We start from the raw sequence: 14,928 nt of genomic DNA on the forward strand, positions 1-14,928 counted from the left end.
AGGTCTGGTTTCAGTGGAGCATCGGTGGCACCTGCTGGCTGTTCCAAGCTACATTTACTGAGCGTTACATTTTCATTGTTACAATTTTGGGATATAGCGTTTTATTAAAATAGTCAGAGGTTTGCCTTTTTGGGGTTTTTGGGGTTTTTTTTCCCAAACTGATGCATTCACATTACTTATTTTTTGATATTTTTATGCATGTGTTTTTCCATAGTTGTTATAAAAATGCTACTGCAGATGTATGACACCTTCTGAAGTGTTTCCAACAGATTTCAAAGAATATCATTGTTTCATGAGACTAAACCAGCACAGCCTGAGCCAGGACTACCCTAACAACATACAGACTTACTTGCATTTGGGAAGACTGCTTTCATCTATATAGCATGTTCCACCGTTCATGCACCTGCAAGCTGGTGGCATTGTGGGAGGGGATTCAATAGCTGCAAAATTCAGAAACCACATATGCATTATCAAGACATACTCAACAAACTAAATAATACCAATGAAGCATTTTCTTTGTCTCTATAGATCTTGCATATGCGAACTCACAGGCTGCTTTTCAAAATTTTTGGTTTTGATAGCACATGTGCTTGTTGCTATTGTGTCTGGTTTTTTCTGCCAAATCAGCTTAAGTTAATTGAAGCAAAACCTCTTCTCAGAACATAACAACTTAGTAGAGTGTAGGCCTAGTCAGCTCAAGAGCTGTGTGTCTGCTCACTTCCTTTTTTTCATGCAATACAGCCTAGCATCACCCTTCAAACCTCTGCATTCAGAAAGCAGCAATGCTTTCTCTCTTCTGTCCAGATTTTTCCATTCTACCAGCAGGAAGTTGCACAGAGAAGCCCAACCTTCTGCATTTACTTATAAAGAATGCAATTACTTATGAGGAAAAGCAATGGGTGGAAATGCACATAGAGGAAGAGCATTATTCCAGTGCTGAATCAAGCAGGGAAAAATAATCATACTAGTCTTCAATAAGAGCTCAGGATATACTGTCAGATGAGTGTACTTAACATAGGAAAAGCCCTGAATCTGAGCCATTTTTATAGGCTATAGGTTGAGGATGGACATAGATCATAGTATTTCGTCACAAAATTGATAATAGCCAGAGGAAGTAAGTGTGTTGCTACAATGTTTCTTACAGGTAAAAGACCCTTCAAGTAAATGGGGTACAAAACCAGGAAAGGCAGAGGTTTTACAGGCTGTTTCTCAGTAGCTGTAATAGGGCCAAATAAACTAAATGCATGTACAAAAGCTATGTTTGGTCTTCAAGCAGCTTTCCCAGCTGCACAAGCAATTTTCTTAATTCCCAAACATTTTATGTAAAGCAGTTTGAGCAAAGAATATCAAATTCAGTGTCCCCAGAGCAATGAGCAGCAATTAGCAAATGTAATCAACACTGTTATTGATCCCTAATTTAAACACATATTGCATCCATTCATTCACTATTACATATTACTATAACCTCCTTCTGCAGCTCACACCACATGGCAATAGGAAAAATCACTAATAATTATTAAGAAAATGTAATTTTAAGGTAAGGCAGTGTAAAAGTGATGACATTTTCTCTTTCAGTACAGAATGAATATAAGTCAGAGAAGATTAACCAAAGAAAAGATGCCAGACATAAGGTTACAAATCATAATACATTAAAGATATGTTCCAAGGACAAGTACAAGGACATCTGGCTACCACCCACACCACTGTAAGCTAAGAATGCGGACTCTCAGCTAGAGAGAAACAGAAATCCTGTAGTGGTATTTTCATTGTTCTCAGTAGAGGTACTGAAGCACTATGAGGGTTTTGCTGCAATGCAACAACCAAGCATGAAATTCTAGTGCTTAAAAGGCTTTCCAGAGTATAATTATCCAGAAGTTATCTCTGTCCACACTCCTGACTTCTGTAAGCTTTTAAGTTTCTATGATACTGATTAAGTAAGAGCTTTTACAGAACTGTAAGCAAAATTGTTAACAATAATTTGTCAGAAATTCTTAGTTGTGAAATCAAAGCATTCTTAAAAAATATTTTGGAATTTCAAAACAAAAATCAGAAAGTGTGACCAGTTTTGTAGCTGGGTCTGCTCTTGTTGGATTGACAGACCTATGGCCATTTTACAAATGATATGCAAAGACATTAAAGAAAATGTACAAGATGACCACAAATCAGGATGGCTGAGAATAAAAGCCAGATGTTCTGACTTACCAATATCAATTACATCAGTTAGCTTATCCCTCCATACTTCTAATTCAGTTATGCAATTGTATTCCTAAAGAAAAGCTTCTGCTGCTTTCATTTCCAGTTTGACAAATTATTCTACCTGCATCACATTCCGTGCTACTGCCTTCTAGGAATCGAGTCCCTTGGGGACATGAGCAGGTGTATCCTCCTGGTCTCAGCAAGCAGAGGTGGCTGCAGACATCTTTACAAGGATTAGGCACTGAAAAAGTGATAAAGCAATATAGATTTGAAGAAGCAATGCAGCATATCCCTGAGGTAAGGCAGGGCAATTCCATAGTCAGTTATGTCAACACGTTTATACCAACACCTCTCTGCCTTTTCTTACACACATTCTTAAGGGATAGACAATGGCTGCTGAGAGCCCATTTAGCACCAGATGATCAGCACATTGCCAGGATAAATACATATTATGACTGTCCTCATGAGGGAGAGGGAAAAGAGAAATGACAGGGTCATAACTTAGAGACTCGAAAGACCAGTGTGTGGTGTTCCACTGTTGATTTCATTTTGGGTGTGCAGAAAATACTTGTCAGCCTCTATTCATTTTTAGGTTTTCAGAAACTAATATTTTTACTAATGGACAGGTTATCAAAAGATTACTAACTCTTTGCAGACATCAATACCAACTTCAATTTCATGGCAAGAAATGTCTCACTGGGAACCTGATTACCCACCTGATTGATTGTATCTGTGTTGGTGATAGATGCGCACTTGGGTAAGCCACGGATTTACAGTCAGCACTTTAACTTTTTCTCCTCTTCCAAACTTATCCTTCTTCCAGACTTCTCCCCGTTCTTTAGCTATCCAATATAAATGGCCTTCGAAGACATCAAGGTTGTATGGACTGCCTACTTCTCAAAGGAACCAAATAAGAGACTGTCAGCAAGCAAATCCCCAGTAAAATAGACAGAAATGCTGTTCTTCAGCTTAAATACATTATTTATTGCTTTCATTTTAAGACATATGCAGTCATATATTTATATCCTCATGTAAATGACCTCTTCATGTCTCAGTGCTCACACTGATTAATAGTGATTAATAGTATACATTAAAAAGCAAGAATCCAGTTTTCCACATTGTCTCCTATTTGCGTCACAAACTGGACTCAGGGAATCCAGTTACCAGGCACCACTGAGCCTGGTGCGCCACTCATCACTGTATAATGGAGAAAACACTACCAAGACTTGAAATGTTTAAAAAGTTCCCAAATGTAGCCCCACTGGTGAAGCCCAAGTGCTTGTTAGCACACAACTTAGTTGCTATTAATTGCATAGTACATTCTTACCTCCATGTAGTACAATGGTTCTGTCTGTCCCATCAGGTCTCATGGATTCAATTATATTTTCTTTAGAATCGCTCCAATAGATCCTATCATTGTTCAAATAATCAATAGAAAGGCCAGTTGGCCAGCCAAGGTCTTCAGAGACCAGTGTCTGTCTGTGTTGTCCATCCATCCAGGAACATTCAATCTTTGGCTGCCTTCCCCAGTCAGTCCAATACATAAGCCTGAAAGGATAAAATGAGAAACGGATATGGTTCAGAATTTAGTCTTTGGAATTTCGGAGTTTCATGGAAAAGGTCAGTAATGGAAAAAAAAGCTGTTCAGCAACCTATGCTATGCAGATGTAACTGGGAAGGTTACAGAGAGTTCACTGAACAATATATACCGAAAGAACATCCAGCAGTAACAATAAAGCTGTAACATCCATGTCACTTCAGGGAGCTATGTTGCTGTACTCCAACTGAGAGAAGCACGTATCACGATATCTCATGATCTACCGTTTAATCCAAGTTGCAGAAAGCCCAGCTGTTGAAAGTACTAGTGCATTTACATTGCTTTTCCCCATGGAGAAGGCTATGACTCTCCTGCTTGGAGCTAGTGAAGAGAGATTCCCATCTACTTCTCTGTTTCTGTAGCAACAGAGAAATTTGGGCACATAATAATGTAGAAAAGAGATTTTTATTCGAACTATCTGGCCATGTCATCAACACAGGCATCCATGTTAAATCTAATCCTAAAATTCTTTCCCATGCTCACAAACTTCACAGTGTCAGTAAAGCAAAGTTCCTGAGAACGTTCCCTTAGTCTTTGCTGAAAAATTTACCACTGTGGGGTTTTTTAGTTTTGAATAGCATTGGAAATAATTATGGTAAGTCCTGCAGTACTCACCCACGTTTTGGATTGACAGCAATAGCTGCTGGTTGATCCAGATGGGAAAAAATAAGCCATTTTCTATACCGTCCATCTAATTTTGCCACCTCTATGCGATTAGTCCCTGCATCAGTCCAGTAAAGATGTCTGAATTACATAAAACACAAAACATTCCAAAAGTAAATAGTTTACACTTGGAAGAGGAATAAAATAAAGAAGAAACACTATCAAACTCAAACAAAATTAATATAACAAACCTGTGTTGATTACTGAACTTGTATAAAATATACAGACCCTAAATATAGGTAAAAGTTTAGCAAATGTGATCTGTTGGCTCACTCATTATTTTCCTCTGAAATCTACCTCTGGTCCCTGTCAAATAATGTTCATTGAAGGGCTACTGAAAACTTTCATTAGTACTTTTAAGCAGCAGAAGTGGTTAATAAGCATCTTTAAAGACTACATTTTCCAGGAGACAATAAGGTTCATTACAAGTAAAAATTAATTTACCATGTAATTTATGCAGCAGCTCTGGAGATATCCAGCTTATTAGTTCACAGCTCCTCTCTAGACTTTTGTCTAATGACAGAGATACTAATAAATAAATTGTTCCCACATCAGTTGAAAATGGTTTTTTTTAGTCCTAACAAACAGGGCACTCAGTCTACTCTTCCTTGAATTTTGTTTATCTTTATCATCATGCCTTTATAATTTTTTTGACCTTAGATAATAAATAGACTCATTATTTTGCACCCACTAACCACACGGTGTCTTCTGCTTAAATAAATTACCTCCTAGCTGGCCTGGAAACATGAAAAAATACTGTAATTTCTATTTAGCAGATAAGACTAAGTGTGTCAAACCATGTGTAACATTTTATATAATTATATATGCATATAATTAAATGTGGGCTTCTTTAAAATACATTTCAACATTATTCTGAAATCAGTGCAGTGCTATGTTTGAAGTGCTGAAGTTACTCATCAAGATGAAGCTGAAGCCTCACCAGGATGCTTATGATATATATCCTGGATGCTTGCTCTAATGACCATATAAATTTGTGAACAGAATTCAGACATTCCCTTTTGCCTTCGGAGACATTTTGTTTTCTAGGTGACTCCAGTTTATGAAGCAAACAGCGAAGTAACCTGAGGACTAGCCCAGGTCCTAAGAAAAGATACCATTTTTAACTTTTTCTCATTATTTTGTATCCAAAATCTGGCAATAGCATTCAGAAGGTTGACTAATCTTTGTAACTTCTGTCCATTCAGCTTCAAACAGCATCCTGACTATATTTCCAAGTGTCCATCTACAAACATCAGGTTCCTCTCAACATTATACCACATGAACTACATCTATGCCTGTCTACCACGTCCTTTAACAGTTATATTGCAAGATGAAATGACACTGTAAACATCAAACTCCCAAGAGTCAGGCCCAACTCTGTTTCAGCTCTTCTCCAAGGTAGTATACATAAGGAGTGATCTCATGATTTCTATGATTAAGTTTAAAAATTACCATGTTTCAGGCTAAAAAATCCACAGTAAAAGGGAGAAAAACTTCATGAAATATGATTACAAAAATTTCACCATTTTCTGAGAAAATACATCTATTCATCAAACTTTAGAGCTACTTCTGTTTTGGGATTGCTCATATAGCAAAGAGTTGGTAAGGAATGAGCAAAGATAAAAGATAAAATTCCATTGTGGATTGGGGAGTTTTCCTCCCAACAGCAAAGAAAGGTTGTTCCCTGGAGCATACCTAAGTCATTGAAGAAGAATCCATCTGACATGAAGGCTCGTGTATTATATCACTTTACTGATGCACAACTGATCTGCCAATTGCAAAGAATATGTGATGCCATCAGCCACATGCACATCTATTAATCTGCTGTCTGGGCAAGAACAGCTTACTACATTGTTCTGAACTACTGTCAGACTAGACACATTCAGAGACAATTCATAAGGAAGAAAAAAGTGGATTTTGCACAGCCTGATCAAATTCACAAACTGACACATTAAAGATACAGCATTTTTCCAGCTTTTCAGTGTACTTACCTTCCAACCCAGTCAACAGCTAGCCCATCAGGATTAACTATGTATTTGAGATTCAAGTCAACTTCCTTTGTTGGATTGTTCCTACTGCTGTCAAAGGTGGGGAGATAAGCACGTTTGATGGCTCCAAACTCAGAACCCTGTCCCAGAATGCTGAAGTACACAATACCTTAAAAAAAAAAAGATGAGAAATGTCTATTTAATTACATATATGTTGAAAATTCTGATTTTTCTGAGGCTCTTGTGTGAAGTTACCAGGCCCATTTATTTTTGAATAAGGTAAGAGTTGTCTGTTCTGAGAGTTGTCTGTGTTAGTGTATAAATTCTAAAGCCATCCATCACATGCAACAAGATACACATCTAAAGTAATCTTGAGTAATCTCAGAAATATATATGATATTTTTCAAGAGCAGAGGATCTTAGCTCTGAAACCTTTACACATGATTTTGAGAATAATTTAGGCTCTCATAACCTTAAGGAGCAAGTATGGCCCAGGACAGTGGCCCTGTGGAAATAGCAAAAAAAAGGGAACCTGAGCAAGAAGCAAAAATATAAGTTAATACAGGGATCTATTGGCCATTCCATCTAAGTATAAGGATTAACTCTTGCAAGACTTGAGCCAGGTTTGGGAACTGCAGAGGCAGAAGGAAAATAAGTGTTTAACTAATAACAATCTTCTACTGCAGCATAATCCTAAAGAGCCACAATTCTACAGATAAACACACTAAAATGAAAGGAAAACCAGATCAAAATCCAGCTAAACTAAATTAAAACATTAAAAGAAACTACACTGATGCTGAAGAATGACTAGAGGGGAAGGGCACATTCAGCTGAGACCTGGCCAGTTGATCTAATTTGATTTTGCTTTCCAGTGTAAATTAAACACCCATGCTACAAAAATGCATCTTTTATTGCATGGTTGAGTGTTAGCATACTCACTCAGGCCTATCCCTTCAGGGTCCCAGTCATAATCCAGAGCTTGGATGCGTTCCTGGTTATCAATATAGTCAGAGTACTGTTCTGATGAGATGTTGTACCTTCGAATCCGCACATTATCTGGCAGCAGTAACAATGGAGGATTACCTGGGAAACAATAGTGAATTTATTTTCATTTATTTCTCATTTTAGAAAAAACAGATGAAAGTCACTTCTAATTAAAACTAAAAGGGATTTTCACAAGTTATATCTGTACAAGAAGCAGAGGGAATGCTGGGCCACTTCTAAAGCTTCAGAGCTATTCAAACTTCACGGCTTTGCAAAATTTATAAAAATTGAAATGCTTACCATTGAGGATAGTATTATCCCTTTCACCATAGATCTTGTGCAGACAAAATTCCTTAAAAATTCTTAAACATTTCATTGTTGGAATATCACCACATCTCAAAACCAGAATGCCAGTACACACTGTGTGGTTCCACTTTCCCTCTCAAAATACAGCAAACAATTTTAAAAGTACAAATAAATTGGCAGTCCCTTTAGCCCTGACATGTCGAAATTCTACCTTAAGGTTTTTAAATTCTAATATCTCTATATTGATGAATATTCTCATGATCACAGTTTAATTTTGGGTTAGCCTAACAACATCCTATCTGGCCCTCATTTATAAGGGATGTGATATTATACTAAAAAGCAGGGCAGAGTTCTGAGTATACATAGAAATAGAACTTAGGTACAACAAATTTCAGCGTTAGCAGCTACAATTATATTATCTTCTATCACTTAGCCTTCAACACTTTGTGTGTCTAGATGTTTCCTGAACAATGCCTGTGAGAAAGGGTATCAAAGAATTGGATTTCAAGATGGGCACAAACAGGCAGCCAGGCAGAAACTGAAGTGCAAATGTACTTTTGCATTTCCAGCCTAACGCTCAGCAGCAAATATTTGCTGAACTAGGCCCCTGGACAGCTAACTTGTAGACCTTATTTTCTTGTAGCATTTTTCATATTACAAATAATTTTTTTAGGTTTCAAGACCTCCAGTACCATGTAGGTTAGGTCACAGGCTTTCTCTTCTGAAGATTTTGATATTTGGCTTGGCATACCATATTTCTATCATTTATCTCTTAAAGCTGTTAAAGTGTAATTACTTTTCTAGATACAGTACTGCTTTTGTTTTTTATTTAATGCTGCTCCATCATCACTTTTTTGTCTGTCACTATTGTTTTCTGAGTCAACTCTGCCTATTCAGGACTGCCACACATGGTAGTCACTGCACTGAGGTATGATAAAAAGTCAATGACTGATCTGAAACATCGGCCAAAGTCCTTCTGTTTGTGTGCAGCAGTCCATGCACAATGAATGGCAACCTGTCATCAAACTGCCTTTGATTTATGCCAGTTTAATGCAACTTCTTTCTGATGGATTATTTTGTTGATAAAATCTAAACTTCTAGAATAGGCAACATTAATTTTCATTCTGATAACCACCAGAAAACTGGTTTTTGTTTGCAGAAAATTTCAGGAGAAATGTATACAATGTTTACAATTGGAAGCAGAGATGAACATTTTCATTCCTGATATGGAATAGGTAGAATACACAGACAGTATTATCTTACAGAATAAGGTTTGGTTTATCATTATGCCCTTCTTATAAAAGACAGTTTAACTTATTCCTTAAGTTGCTCTATTGCACTTGCTCTTTACAGTTGGCAATCAATTTCACTATTGGTTAACATACCATCAGCTGCACACTGTTTCCCTTGTTGATCACCCACAGACCTGAAGCCATCTGCACAGAAACATTCATAGCTTCCTTTGGAATTCTTGCAGTCTTGGGTGCATGTTCCAAAGATCTCACACTCATTAATATCTAGACACAAGAAGAGAAAATAATCCTAAAACTTGATTTCTTTCTTGTTTAGTCTTTAGGAGTCTCAGGGGTGACCTCATTGCTCTCTACAATACCCTGAAGGAAGGCTATAGTGAGGTGGGGGCCAGTCTCTTTTACTCTGCCTGCAGTGAGAGAAGCTGAGGAAACGGCCTTAAGATGAGACGGGGAAATTCAGATTAGATATTAGAAGAAAACTTTCACTGTTAGAGTGGTAGGCATCAGAGTAGGTTGTCCAGGGAGGTGGTGGAGACACCATTCCTGGAGATGTTTCAGAGTATCTGCATCTGGTGCTGGGTGATAGTTTAGTGGTTTAGGGGGTTACAGTGGTGGTGCTGGGTTGATGGTTGGACTTCTTAAAGGCCTCTTCTGACCTTGATGATTCTATGCCAATCATCTTTAACTCTATGAAGTGGTAGGTTTGTGCCTTCCCCACATACTCTAAAAGATCAGTGACCTAATAAGTGATCCTTAAAATCAGCATCTGTTATCAAACAGAGCTCCTCATCACTCATTTGCTGTTTACCATGTCTTAACTACAGACTGTCAATAACTACCTTGCTGCAATCCTACTTAACAGATTTGTTTTCCAAGATGTATTTTTGTGTTAAATCAATAAAGCAAGACAAAAGATGAGGCAAGACTAAAATGAGATGCAAGAGCAAAACTTTCTTGAAATGCTGAAGCCAAGACACATGGTCCTCAGAAACTATATCAGAAGGGAAAGGGAGGGGTGGCTTTGGATCACGTTCAATAAAATCACACAAATTGTCCACAAGAGCTGGGAGAAACAAGCAGAAGGGTTTTCATCAAAACATATTGAAACACCAGCTGGAAAGGTACTATGTTGCATGACCACAAACCATGGCCTTTGAGTGGACTCCTCGTTACATTTTATCTGCATAAAACCCAGGGCAAAAATATGGCACAACACACCTTTACTGTTTGGGAACAGAACAGAAGGAGAGTATAACCTGCAGCAAGCTTGTTTTCAATAAGGAAAAGAAAACACATCAAATTTCTATCTCTCAGATTGCAAAGATATGACAAAACATATTGTACTGTATACATATACGTACTGTAAAGCAAAAATATATCTACAGCTACCAAAAGCTTAAAAGAAGTCTTAACTGAGGAGCCAGTTTTTTGTTGAATGAGGCATACATTTTAGAAAACATGATTCAGCAGAGGAACCCTTTAGGACACATCTATCTGATAAATATATAAAAATCCTATTAGAATGTGAAAATGAGTGGTCACGTTAGAATGCTGAAGAGACAGGTGACTGAACACTTATCAGCAAGAAGATATTTATAAGATTAAAAATACCTTCACAGGAGTTACGGTTAGTTTCACTGGCCTTGTACCCTGGCCTACAGGAACAGATAAAGCCTCCTTCATTCAGATTGGTACAGTTATGTTCACAGATATTTTCTGCACAAGTTCGCTCTGCTCCAGGATCTGAAAGAAAAAAAAAAAAAAAAGGCAAATTATACAATTATAAGTAAAGAATGAAGTAATAAGGGGAAGGAATAATAATTTTGTTCATTATTATAATTGAAAATAGTTTTCAGATAGATCAAGTTCGTTTCCTTTCCTTTTTTTCTAACTAAAATTAGAAGACAATGGTAACCACTGGTTAAGAGAACTGTCAACTAAAAAGTAGTGAAGAGGGTCAGGAAGAGAGTCATAATCATTAAAGCCCCCTTTCCTTAACAGAAATTACATTCTACATTACCACCAATCTGCAGAAACTGCAGAATTTAAGGATTCGACTCTAACTCCTACAATTGCCAATATAGCTCTTTCTTATTAGCTGAACAAGAAATATTCTCAATTGATATCATGCATAACACAGGCCCTACATTATTAACATCTGGAAAATGTCAGAGAGAAGATGGCACGTAGTTCATGCCAAACCTAATCAAAAGCCTACTGCAGTCAGTACAGGTCATTGCACTGCCCTTTAAAACATTCCTATAATGGAAAAGCCAAGTCAGATATAACAAGTCAGTCTGTAACAGATGATGAAAATTACACACTTCTGAAAGTACATCTAGAATTATACTGATTCATATATACTCTATATATGCATAAAATACTTGAGTACAAATGCGGATTTGTTATATAAGCAGAAAAGATAAATAGTATGCTTACTGGAAGATCATGAGGCAAAGATACAGATGTATGGCAAAAACTTTACATTAAGCTGATTATCTCATTTTTACATACACATTCCAGTGCTGATTTGCTTAAGTTTAAACAGCTCAATTTCATATACGTGGAGAAGCATAAATTGTACACATATGCACACACAAATATTCTACTTTCATTATGGCAGGTATTTGATGTTAGGAAGGCTCCAAAGGTTACCATCTGATCTGTATTCATATTTATCCCCAAAGAGCAGAACGCAGGCATCAGAAGGTGTCTGTTTCACACTTTCATAGACCTTTTATACTTCTATATTTTCATCAAGTCATTGCATTAGGCTGTATTACCTAAAGACCATTGTGGTGGTAATTGAAGCAAAGAAATCAGCTGCTTCAAAATGGACTACATTCTAGGCTTCCAAGTTATTTGTGTTTTGGAAATCTGCTGGATTGCAAATCACCAGTGTAGCATTTGGCACATTTTCACATGATGCCATCACAGACTGACAAATTGAAATTACAAGTGCTTGCTCATATAACCACTCTGCAGCTGTCTACACATTGACATAAAAAGTTGGAGTTTTGTTTGTTGTTTTTTTTGAGATTCCATGGAATACCTCTTGTCTCAAAGTTCAGGTCAAAGGGTTTTACATTCAAAAGGATACTAGTAAATATATAATAGATAGTTAATAAAAGATGTACGGAGGATCTGAGAGGGCCAATAGGCAAAGGACTAGTGGTCCTTAAAGATTCTGAGGTCATGTCCATAAAAAGAAAAATAGAAGCATCTCAATATACTTAAATTTTTAACTGGGCTAGAGCAACATGCACCAGTTCAGAGTCTGGCCACTAATCTATTGCAATTATGGTTGAAATAGATGGATGTTCTCAACTCTGTAACACAACCCATTTCAAAACAAGATCAAAACCAAGATCAAACCTTTTTTTTTTTATAATGCATAAATACTCTAAGCCTAAAAAAGACTTTGTTCAGAGCACATTTCATGGAATCACTCAAGTTGGAAAAGATCTTTAAGATCGTAAGATCATCAGGTTGTACTATAAACCAAACACTGTCAAGACCCACTAAGCCCTGTCTCTAAGTAGCACATCTATATGTTTTTGGATGATGTGTACAAAAGAATGAAAACAGAAGAGAATTAAAACATAATAAACTAAAAATAATAAACAAACTAATAAAATAAACAAAATAAACTAAAATAATGAAAGAATGAAAACAGTAAATATTGTCCTCACTAACTGAATAATCCTAGAGAAGGCTTATTAAAAACAGTAAGGAAACTCACACAGGCTAATTAAAAAACAATACTTCTTAGTATGCTATTCAATAAAAAACATTCATTGCTTTCAGTTTCAGAAAATTCTATTTCAACAGCATTGCAATTTTGTATTTTATTGATATTATAACTTACTGCAGCCCATTTCATCAAAATGGTCTCCACAGTCATCGTAATTGTCACAGACATAATGTAGGGGAATGCAATTTCCATTACTGCACTTGAATTCTTCAGCTTTACAAGGTCTTGGCGTTGGCTCTCTACCTACAATCAAGAAGAGAAATATTCCTCTGTCACAGTTTAAACTACAAAGTACCAACAAACACTATTCCCCATTGCTAATGGGGAAGCTGATGCCATCTGGTAAAACAGTGACAAGACTATTTTGGAAGTCTGTATAAAAACCATAACCAGGATGTAACATCCTGATTTCTAGTCACATCTCCATGAGCTGAAAGAAGTCCTGCTATTTTATAAAAGGGACAGAAGGAAAATCCTTAGTGTTAATAGTTGACTAAACTTTTTTTAATAGTGCTAACTTATTAATATCCTTCAATGATATACTTCCTCCATCTACTGCAGACTTCTAAAAATCATGGAGATTTTAGTAAACTATTTACTTTTAGAATATTGTACAATAAAACCAGGAAATAATATGATTAAACTTGAAAATGTATTGCACAGTCAGCAAGAAATACATAAGATATCTGAGGGCAAAAACGTATTGAATATTAACAGACCTTCTGCAGGGTCTGAGCCTAAATACTAAGATTGTTAATATGTGTTTAACAGTGCCACAACTTCAGGAAGTATCCATTTCTTTATTTTAAAAGTTGCAGCTGGCCATTGCATCGCATCCCATCCTATCCCATCCCATTCCAAATTTACTATACATCCCAACTCTTTATTCTTCCTCCTTTTAAGTGGAGTTCATAATAAGAGGAAAAAAGGTGGCAGGTGCTCATAGGAAAACACAGTATTGTTTTGAAAATCATGCTCTTTTACTTTTCAGACAAATGTTTGCCAATTTTTGCTACATGTACAGAGAGCTATGAAGACATATTACTAATAACCATAGTTCAAATTATTTCATAGTGAGGTCTTGATTTCATTATTATTGTTAACCTTGACATCCCTTTAGAATTATTTAATATTAAGCACATTAAAATTACTGAATTTGATGCTCAATTTTGTGTAAACATACAGTGTTCCTCTTTCTCGTCACTGCCATCTCCACAGTCATCCTCCTGGTTGCACAGCTCATGACTGTATATACAGCGATTGTTTTCACACCGGAAACGGAATGGAGATTCACAAGCAATATCCACTGAAAGCACAGAGATCAATCAGTCACACTTGATACTTCAGGCCATTGGGTCACAAATTATTCATATTGCTTTTCTCTTGGAACATTCATACGTTTTGTATATTTCAAAAGGTGAGGAGGAATTCAGACAAAAAATATTTTCCGCACATTTTGGTGATTGTATGTTAAGATGTCACACATTTTTTTATCAGAAGACTATACCAAAGACAAATTCTCTAATTACATATAACACTGAGGTTTCTGGGTTTGTTTGTGAAGTAAATTAACTGGAAATCCAACATGGTATTTAAGTGCATAACTGACAAAACCTGTTTAAATAGCACCTCCAACACCTAATTATTAAATCTCAAGTCAGGACTTCTCAGCCATATTTACAAAGATGTCCCAACATAATACTAATACATCATCTGAATAAATCTTTCATTTCAAACTGATATTCTTATTTTTGATAATCAATTTGAAAATGTGAAATAATGACCTTATCTCTCTGATATGCTTCTCCCTACTTTTATAACCACATATACAAACATCTACAAAGCAGTGAGTGAATTTGCATTAAAAAAAATGCTTAGCACTCATCTCAAATAATTATAATTTATTTTCTAATTGATCTATTATGTGGAGAAATTAAGCATATTGTTTATTTTAATATAATTCCTCTCTCTTACAGCAAAGGTGAAGTTCTTCATCAGAGTCATCTCCACAATCATTATCCCCATCACATTTCCAGTATGGCTGAATACAGACATGGTTTTTGCATTCGAACAGCATGGGTGGACAGTATGTACCATTAGGATACCGTGTTGCTGAAAAAAGGAAAATTATGATATTTGCATTTACAATAAAAACATGTTTTCATGAAAAATACTCAGTCCAACCCT

The 14,928-nt window shown here is 36.3% G+C and overlaps 2 protein-coding genes across 2 annotated transcripts in view; one reads left to right on the top strand and one right to left on the bottom strand.

The window, feature by feature from the left end:
- Positions 1 to 5,749, top strand: part of DHRS9 (dehydrogenase/reductase 9) — a 33,881-nt gene extending 28,132 nt beyond the window's left edge. Inside the window, exon 5 of the mRNA XM_058840610.1 lies at positions 5,662 to 5,749. Coding sequence (XP_058696593.1) covers positions 5,662 to 5,738 — 77 coding nt within the window. The 3' untranslated portion in view covers positions 5,739 to 5,749. The remainder of the gene's footprint in view (positions 1 to 5,661) is intronic.
- Positions 1 to 14,928, bottom strand: part of LRP2 (LDL receptor related protein 2) — a 113,058-nt gene that overhangs the window by 7,972 nt on the left and 90,158 nt on the right. Inside the window, exons 61-72 of the mRNA XM_058840621.1 lie at positions 14,716 to 14,853; positions 13,925 to 14,047; positions 12,856 to 12,984; positions 10,599 to 10,730; positions 9,120 to 9,251; positions 7,384 to 7,527; positions 6,448 to 6,613; positions 4,409 to 4,537; positions 3,524 to 3,744; positions 2,913 to 3,089; positions 2,318 to 2,437; positions 350 to 440 (exon numbers count right to left, since the gene is read on the bottom strand). Of these exons, the coding sequence (XP_058696604.1) occupies positions 350 to 440; positions 2,318 to 2,437; positions 2,913 to 3,089; positions 3,524 to 3,744; positions 4,409 to 4,537; positions 6,448 to 6,613; positions 7,384 to 7,527; positions 9,120 to 9,251; positions 10,599 to 10,730; positions 12,856 to 12,984; positions 13,925 to 14,047; positions 14,716 to 14,853 (1,702 nt within the window). The remainder of the gene's footprint in view (positions 1 to 349; positions 441 to 2,317; positions 2,438 to 2,912; positions 3,090 to 3,523; positions 3,745 to 4,408; positions 4,538 to 6,447; positions 6,614 to 7,383; positions 7,528 to 9,119; positions 9,252 to 10,598; positions 10,731 to 12,855; positions 12,985 to 13,924; positions 14,048 to 14,715; positions 14,854 to 14,928) is intronic.

The sequence above is a fragment of the Poecile atricapillus genome, chromosome 5 (genome assembly GCF_030490865.1).
Source record: "Poecile atricapillus isolate bPoeAtr1 chromosome 5, bPoeAtr1.hap1, whole genome shotgun sequence".
NCBI classification, from domain to species: domain Eukaryota; kingdom Metazoa; phylum Chordata; class Aves; order Passeriformes; family Paridae; genus Poecile; species Poecile atricapillus.